We start from the raw sequence: 9366 nt of genomic DNA, 5'->3' as shown, positions 1-9366 counted from the left end.
AATACAATACACCTCTGTTGCTATCCAGAAGATTAGTGATACATGTTCTTCCTCACTTCATCTAACCTGACCTCTGCCCCAGATTGCTCAGTCGTCTCCAACTCACGGCTGTCACCTCGACTCGTAACCAGACTGTGTCTCTTCTCCTCCCAAAGGATCCCCGATGGCTGGCAATAACATATCCAGACAGAATGTAAACGTTATACATTCCCCTCTCTCCCTCAGTGACATGAATAAGTATATTTCAAAGGACGTGTGAGTTCTTGTTGTCTTAATGGAACGCAGGACATCATTGGAGCAGAATATTGTATTGGAGCAGTATATTTCATTGGAGCAGTATATTGCATTGGAGCAGTATATTTCATTGGAGCAGTATATTTCATTGGAGCAGTATATTGCATTGGAGCAGAATATTTCATTGGAGCAGTATATTTCATTGGAGCAGTATATTTCATTGGAGCAGTATATTTCATTGGAGCAGAATATTGCATTGGAGCAGAATATTGCATTGGAGCAGTATATTTCATTGGAGCAGTATATTTCATTGGAGCAGTATATTTCAGTGGAGCAGTATATTATATTGGAGCAGAATATTGCATTGGAGCAGGATATTGCATTGGAGCAGTATATTTCATTGGAGCAGTATATTGCATTGGAGCAGTATATTTCATTGGACCAGTATATTTCATTGGAGCAGTATATGGCATTGGAGCAGTATATTCCATTGGAGCAGAATATTGTATTGGAGCAGTATATTGCATTGGAGCAGAATATTGCATTGGAGCAGAATATTTCATTGGAGCAGTATATTCCATTGGAGCAGAATATTTCATTGGAGCAGAATATTGCATTGGAGCAGTATATTTCATTGGAGCAGAATATTGCATTGGAGCAGAATATTGCATCGGAGCAGAATATTTCATTGGAGCAGTACATTTCATTGGAGCAGTATATTGCATTGGAGCAGTATATTGCATTGGAGCAGTATATTGCATGGCACACCACACAATACCAGTACATGTAGTGGAAACATTCTATCATCAAAATATAAACACTAGAACAGTGGTTCCCAACTCCAGTCCTCCAGTACCCCCCCCCCCCCCCCCAGTCCTCCAGTCCTCCAGTCCTCCAGTACCCCCCCCAACAGCACACCTGATTCAATTCAGCTACAGAACACAGGTTATGTAACCAATAAACCACGTCACCCCTACGTCTTTCTGTTTATGGGAAGTGTTCAAAGTTATACATTAGCCCTATGTTATTCTGTTTATGGGAAGTGTTTAAAGTTACACGTCACCCCTACGTCTTTCTGTTTAAGGGAATTGTTCAAAGTTACACATTAGCCCTACTTCTTTTTGTTTAAATCTAATTTTAATTGTCACACTTCGTAAACAACAGGTGTACACAAATGGGCCCTTCCCAACAATACAGAATACAATATAAAAATTACAATAATTCTAAAGTAAAAAAATTGTAACAGAAGGAATAAATACATCTATGATAGCAATGAATAATGATAGCTCGGCTATATACAGGAAGTACCCGTACTGAGTCGATGAACAGCAGTACGAGGTAATAACATGGCTATATACAGGAGGTACCATTACTGAGTCGATGAGCAGGGGTATGAGGTAATAACATGGCTATATACAGGAGGTACCATTACTGAGTCGATGAGCAGCGGTATGAGGTAATAACATGGCTATATACAGGAGGTACCATTACTGAGTCGATGAGCAGGGCTGAACACTAGGTGTTAATGAATATTGACCCAAGTTCTGCCAAACATAGTGGACAGTCCCAGACAGAAGAGCATGATGAAGAACAGGATGGACCAGAGAGGAGAGACAGGCATCTTGGTGATGGCCTCTGTGAACACGATGAAGGCCAGACCAGTTCCCTCCACACCCTATTGGAAGACAATGACTCACCATCAGGGCAAACATGACTAAAAACAGATCCATAGATAAACAGTAAAGGGTTTAGCATTACTATTCTCCATGTTGGCACCAAATGTGCCGTGATTAACATGTCGGCAATTGAAATGGGATGAAAGGCTTTTGATGTCTGGTGACCGACCATATATCACTGAGAAAGTTTACAATTTCAATACCTGACTGAGGGAAAGTTTGACGTTTCAATACCTGACTGAGGAAAGTTTGCAAGTCGCAGGTTTTGAGGTCCAGACTCTGGATGATCTCTGGGAAGGTGCCGTTTAGATTCTGTAGGGATTCTGCATAGTTGCCTTCTGTTATGTTGCCCTCAGGAAGGTTGACAGCATTCAGCAGGGCCAAGATGTTTCTGGATGGGACAACACACAGAGCCAGTAAGGTTGAGATGGAGGTAGGTCGAGTACGAACTGTTTATCAGGTTTAACCATTTGCCCAACAATAATACACAACACAACAATAATACACAACACAACAATAGTACACAGCACATCAATAATACACAACAATAATACACAACACAACAATAATACACAACAAAACAATAATACACAACACAACACATCAATAATACACAACACAACAATAATACACAACAATAATCAATAATACACAACACAACAATAGTACACAGCACATCAATAATACACAACAATAATACACAACACAACAATAATACACAACACATTCGATCACCACATTCTTTTGGAGAGATTGGAAACCCAAATTGGTCTACATGGACAAGTTCTGGCCTGGTTTAGATCTTATCTGTCGGAAAGATATCAGTTTGTCTCTGTGAATGGTTTGTCCTCTGACAAATCAATTGTAAATTTCGGTGTTCCTCAAGGTTCCGTTTTAGGACCGCTATTGTTTTCACTATATATTTTACCTCTTGGGGATGTCATTCGAAAACATAATGTTAAATTTCACTGCTATGCGGACGACACACAGCTGTACATTTCAATGAAACATGGTGAAGCCCCAAAATTGCCCTCGCTAGAAGCCTGTGTTTCAGACATAAAGAAGTGGATGGCTGCAAACTTTCTACTTTTAAACTCGGACAAAACAGAGATGCTTGTTCTAGGTCCCAAGAAACAAAGAGATCTTCTGTTGAATCTGACAATTAATCTGGATGGTTGTACAGTCGTCTCAAATAAAACTGTGAAGGACCTCGGCGTTACTCTGGACCCTGATCTCTCTTTTGAAGAACATATCAAGACTGTTTCAAGGACAGCTTTTTTCCATCTACGTAACGTTGCAAAAATCAGAAATTTTCTGTCCAAAAATGACGCAGAAAAATTAATCCATGCTTTTGTTACTTCTAGGCTGGACTACTGCAATGCTCTACTTTCCGGCTACCCGGATAAAGCACTAAATAAACTTCAGTTAGTGCTAAATACGGCTGCTAGAATCCTGACTAGAACCAAAAAATTTGATCATATTACTCCAGTGTTAGCCTCCCTACACTGGCTTCCTGTTAAGGCAAGGGCTGATTTCAAGGTTTTACTGCTAACCTACAAAGCATTACATGGGCTTGCTCCTACCTATCTTTCCGATTTGGTCCTGCCGTACATACCTACACGTACGCTACGGTCACAAGACGCAGGCCTCCTAATTGTCCCTAGAATTTCTAAGCAAACTGCTGGAGGTAGGGCTTTCTCCTATAGAGCTCCATTTTTATGGAATGGTCTGCCTACCAATGTGAGAGACGCAGACTCAGTCTCAACCTTTAAGTCTTTACTGAAGACTTATCTCTTCAGTAGGTCCTATGATTAAGTATAGTCTGGCCCAGGAGTGTGAAGGTGAACGGAAAGGCTGGAGCAACGAACCGCCCTTGCTGTCTCTGCCTTGCCGGTTCCCCTCTTTCCACTGGGATTCTCTGCCTCTAACCCTTTTACAGAGGATGAGTCACTGGCCTACTGGTGTTCTTCCATGCCGTCCATGGGAGGGGTGCGTCACTTGAGTGGGTTGAGTCACTGACGTGGTCTTCCTGTCTGGGTTGGCGCCCCCCCCCCTGGCGCCCCCCCCCCCCCCCTTGGGTTGTGCCATGGCGGAGATCGTTGTGGGCTATACTCGGCCTTGTCTTAGGACGGTAAGTTGGTGGTTGGAGACATCCCTCTAGTGGTGTGGGGGCTGTGCTTTGGCAAAGTGGGTGGGGATATATCCTGCCTGTTTGGCCCTGTCCGGGGGTATCATCGGATGGGGCCACAGTGTCTTCTGATCCCTCCTGTCTCAGCCTCCAGTATTTATGCTGCAGTAGTTTATGTGTCGGGGGGCTAGGGTCAGTCTGTTACATCTGGAGTATTTCTCTTGTCTTATCCGGTGTCCTGTGTGTATTTAAATATGCTCTCTCTAATTCTCTCTTTCTCTCTTTCTGTCTTTCTCTCGGAGGACCTGAGCCCTAGGACCATGCCTCAGACTACCTGGTATGATGACTCCTTGCTGTCCCCAGTCCACCTGGCCGTGCTGCTGCTCCAGTTTCAACTGTTCTGCCTGCGGCTATGGAACCCTGACCTGTTCACCGGACGTGCTTGTTGCACCCTCGACAACTACTATGATTATTATTATTTGACCATGCTGGTCATTTATGAACATTTTAACATTTTAACATTTTGACCATGTTCTGTTATAATATCCACCCTGCACAGCCAGAAGAGGACTGGCCACCCCTCATAGCCTGGTTCCTCTCTAGGTTTCTTCCTAGGTTTTTGGCCTTTCTAGGGAGTTTTTCCTAGGGAGTTTTTCCTAGCCACCGTGCTTCTTTCACATGCTTTGCTTGCTGTTTGGGGTTTTAGGCTGGGTTTCTGTACAGCACTTTGAGAATATCAGCTGATGTACGAAGGGCTATATAAAAATAAATTTGATTTGATTTGACAACAATAATACACAACAAAACAATAATACACAACACAACAATAATCAACAATACACAACACATCAATAATACACAACACAACAATAATACACAACACAACAATAATCAACAATACACAACACAACAATAATACACAACAAAACAATAATACACAACAAAACAATAATACACAACACAACAATAATCAACAATACACAACACATCAATAATACACAACAATAATACACAACACAACAATAATACACAACAAAACAATAATACACAACACAACAATAGTACACAGCACATCAATAATACACAACAATAATACACAACACAACAATAATACACAACACAACAATAATACACAACACAACAATAATACACAGCACATCAATAATACACAACAATAATACACAACACAACAATAATACACAACACAACAATAATACACAACACAACAATAATACACAACACAACAATAACACACAACACAACAATGATACACAACACAACAATAATACACAACACAACAATAATACACAACACAACAATAATACACAACAATAATACACAACACAACAATAATCAATAATACACAACACAACAATAATACACAACACAACAATAATACACAACACAACAGTAATACACAACAATAATCAATAATACACAACACAACAATAATCAATAATACACAACAATAATACACCATACCACAAGGCCACTACGTGCTAGAATTCGCTAGCAATGCACAGTGCAGAATATCAAGACAAGCAAAACAGCATAACGAAATGATCGTTGTTTTGAGACAGTTCTGTCCATCCATTCAGTGCCGTTTCCCCCCCCCCCCCCCCAGACACAGACTAAACCTAATCCTGGCCTAAAAAAACACAAAAACAAGCTCAGAGCCCCAACGTAGCCTGAATGAAAACACGTACCCTTCGAGACAGTCGTCAAACCTCTCTGTGGCCCTGAAGCCTATGATGGAGTAGATGACTGTAGCAGCGTAGACTGATGTGAAGCCATTGATGATGGAGATGATCACGGCGTCCTGCTCACAGTTGTTGCTGGAGAAACAGAAGAGTGGAGTCCATTGAAGAGTCGAGATAGATTCGTCTGTCATTATGTGTAAATATAGGCTTGAGTCCCAAATGGGATCCTATTCCCTACTACATAGTGAACTCTTTTTGACCAGGTCTTATAGGGCTCTGGTCAAAACCAGTGCAGTATGTAGTAAGGAATAGGATCCCATTTGGGACGAAGTCGTCGATAAATCTTTGGTCACTTACTGTACAGAGTTGTAGCTGGAGAAGGAGATGAGACCTCCAAAGGCCAAGGAGAAAGAGTAGAACACCTGTGCACCTGCATCCAGCCAGGTAGACGGGTTCATCAACTCATTTAGCTATGAGAAGACAATCATCAATGTATACCGCCACACAACAAAGGGATCTCATGCCTGAAAACATCTGAGAAACTTCGATTTTGGGTTGAACTATCACTTTGAGAGGAAAATACTTACATCAGGTGTGAAGAGGAACTTTATTCCATCCAGAGAACCTTTGAGAGTCAGTGCTCTGATCAGGAAGATGGTGAGGACCACGTATGGCAGAGTGGACGTTATGTACACTGCCTGTGAAGACAGAGAGGGTAGAATCACCTCGTCATCGATGAGTCGAACTTTGCACTGCATTTCTATCCAATGAAGAGCACTAAAATGTCAAATAAATACCATATTGTGGAAAACACGTCCAACTAAGTCTAGAATCCTGTCTGAATGGAACCAGAAAAGATGGTGCATCGTACCTTGCCAGTGGTCTCAATGGGACTGGGCATCGTACCTTGCCAGTGGTCTCAATGGGACTGGGTATCGTACCTTTCCAGTGGTCTCAATGGGACTGGGTATCGTACCTTGCCAGTGGTCTCAATGGGACTGGGTATCGTACCTTGCCAGTGGTCTCAATGGGACTGGGTATCGTACCTTGCCAGTGGTCTCAATGGGACCTGGTATCGTACCTTGCCATTGGTCTCAATGGGACCTGGTATCGTACCTTGCCAGTGGTCTCAATGGGACCTGGTATCGTACCTTGCCAGTGGTCTCAATGGGACCGGGTATCGTTTGTCTGGTAGAGAGTTATCATTGGGAAGATCATGGCTGGGTTTTCCTGTATAATGTGATTCGACCTTATTCCTATACTGTCCTTTTGCTCGTTTGATGACTCTGCGGAGGTAATAGCAGGACTTCTTGTACTTGTACATTTACATTTACATTTAAGTCATTTAGCGACTTACAAATTGGTGCATTCACCTTATGATATCCAGTGGAACAACCACTTTACAATAGTGCATCTAAATCTTTTAAGGGGGGGGGGGGGGTTAGAAGGATTACTTTATCCTATCCTAGGTATTCCTGAAAGAGGTGGGGTTTCAGGTGTCTCCGGAAGGTGGTGATTGACTCCGCTGTCCTGGCGTCGTGAGGGAGCTTGTTCCACCATTGGGGTGCCAGAGCAGCGAACAGTTTTGACTGGGCTGAGCGGGAACTGTGCTTCCTCAGAGGTAGGGAGGCGAGCAGGCCAGAGGTGGATGAACGCAGTGCCCTTGTTTGGGTGTAGGGCCTGATCAGAGCCTGAAGGTACGGAGGTGCCGTTCCCCTCACAGCTCCGTAGGCAAGCACCATGGTCTTGTAGCGGATGCGAGCTTCAACTGGAAGCCAGTGGAGAGAGCGGAGGAGCGGGGTGACGTGAGAGAACTTGGGAAGGTTGAACACCAGACGGGCTGCGGCGTTCTGGATGAGTTGTAGGGGTTTAATGGCACAGGCAGGGAGCCCAGCCAACAGCGAGTTGCAGTAATCCAGACGGGAGATGACAAGTGCCTGGATTAGGACCTGCGCCGCTTTCTGTGTGAGGCAGGGTCGTACTCTGCGAATGTTGTAGAGCATGAACCTACAGGATCGGGTCACCGCCTTGATGTTAGTGGAGAACGACAGGGTGTTGTCCAGGGTCCTTACAATTACAGACAGAGCCCAGGGCAGATGAGTCAAAATTGAAGCTGGAATTGGGGTAAGGAACACAAGTACAAATTATTTACAAAATAGCTTGCAAAACAGCGACCATCCACTACGGCACCATATTTTTTTCCCCTTTATTATGTCCAGGGTCACGCCCTCAGCCGTAGTCTCAGGGTTGTCTGATAGCCCTATGTGTGGTAGCCCTATCTTTTAGTTTAGCGCCAACCTCAGTGGTAATCCAAGGCTTTTGATTGGGTAAGCAGCGAACCTGAACAGTGGGGACAATGTTGCCGATGCATTTCCTAATGAAATCGGTGATGGATGTTGGTTGGCTCGTCAATGTTATCGGCGGAGTCTCGAAACCAATCAGCGCTAGCAAAGCAGTCCTGTAGCATAATCGCTGATTCTAGTGACCATTTCCCAACAGAGCGAATAACAGGTACTTCATGTTTGAGTTTCTGCTTGTAAACAGGAAGCAGGACTTTATCTAGGACTGTATCGCCTCTAATGGTGTTGTAGTTGTGTTGATGGAAATTGGGCATCGTGTGTCTTAGTGACTTGGAATTAAAATCACCGGCAACCAGAAAAGCAGGCTGTGGATGTAGGTCTTGTTGCTTGTGTTATATCCTTGCGTAGTTCGTTATTAAGTGCCAGCTTGTTATTTTTCTTGTCATGGGGTCGGATGTATCCAACAGTCACGATAACAGCTGAAAACTCCCTCGGGAGGTAGAAAGGTCGGCATTTGACCATCAGGTATTCCAAGGCGGGTGAACAGTGGGTCGACACTTCCACCGCACACCAGTTGGCGTTGATGTAGAGCCAAACCCTCCCCACCCCGACTTCCCCGACTCTACTGTCCTGTCGGCATGATGAATGGAGAATCCATCAAGTTGGATAGCCATGGGGGGGTATCTTGTCCGACAGCCATGTTTCAGAAAAGCAGAGAAAATTGCAGTATCGAGAGTCTCGTTGGATCAGAGGTCATTCATTTTATTATTAAGTGGCTGTACTTTAGCCAATAGAATGGAGGGAAGAGGTGGCTGGTTTTCCCTTCGCCAGGATCCCCCCCCTCTCTTGCCTCTGTAACGCCGGCGTTTCCTGTTGGGTAGCCCAAAAAATGTTGGTCGGAATTACAGACAGAGCCTAGGGCAGATGAGTCAAAATTGAAGCTGGAATTGGGGTAAGGAACACAAGTACAAATTATTTACAAAATAGCTTGCAAAACAGCGACCATCCACTACGGCACCATATTTTTTCCCCCTTTATTATGTACATGCAAAGTCTTGTACTGATAGTCAGGATAAGCATTGATGTGTCACCGTGCTAGTAAATGACAGGAGCTTTTTCATCCCTCCCTTAGAGCCAAGCTAAGCTAGCATGTTTCATCACGTCACCAAACTCTACTAAATAACCATGTAAATGTATCAAAATTCACCAGAATAACCATCCAAAATATCAGGAAACTAGCTAAAGGTGTTACCTAGCAGCAATGCTATCAAAAACATGAGATGTTTGCACAGTGATGGAGTTTACAAAGGTACTGTATGCATAATCAA

General features: G+C 43.5%; 1 protein-coding gene across 1 annotated transcript; it reads right to left on the bottom strand.

The window, feature by feature from the left end:
* Nucleotides 1–1724: 1724 nt before the first annotated feature.
* Nucleotides 1725–6505, bottom strand: LOC106570715 (sodium-dependent neutral amino acid transporter B(0)AT1). The gene is made up of 5 exons (XM_082961366.1): nucleotides 6326–6505; nucleotides 6096–6208; nucleotides 5745–5873; nucleotides 2145–2301; nucleotides 1725–1909 (listed from the first exon to the last, which is right to left on the bottom strand). The coding sequence occupies exons 1-5, from the start codon at nucleotides 6494–6496 to the stop codon at nucleotides 1757–1759; spliced, it is 723 nt and encodes a 240-aa protein (XP_082817492.1). The 5' UTR covers nucleotides 6497–6505; the 3' UTR covers nucleotides 1725–1756.
* Between the last annotated feature and the right edge of the window lie 2861 nt (nucleotides 6506–9366).

This window comes from Salmo salar, chromosome 14 (genome assembly GCF_965601325.2).
Source record: "Salmo salar chromosome 14, fSalSal1, whole genome shotgun sequence".
NCBI lineage: Eukaryota > Metazoa > Chordata > Actinopteri > Salmoniformes > Salmonidae > Salmo > Salmo salar.
This window is presented reverse-complemented; position numbering and strand designations above follow the sequence as displayed.

Coding starts and splice junctions, on each gene's coding strand:
- LOC106570715 (XM_082961366.1), bottom strand. CDS start 6,496: ATGCAGTGCAAAGTTCGACTCATCGATGACGAGGTGATTCTACCCTCT. Junction 6,209..6,325: donor AGTTCCTCTTCACACCTGAT/GTAAGTATTTTC, acceptor GTCTTCTCATAG/CTAAATGAGTTGATGAACCC. Junction 2,302..5,744: donor TTTGACGACTGTCTCGAAGG/GTACGTGTTTTC, acceptor TGTCCCATCCAG/AAACATCTTGGCCCTGCTGA.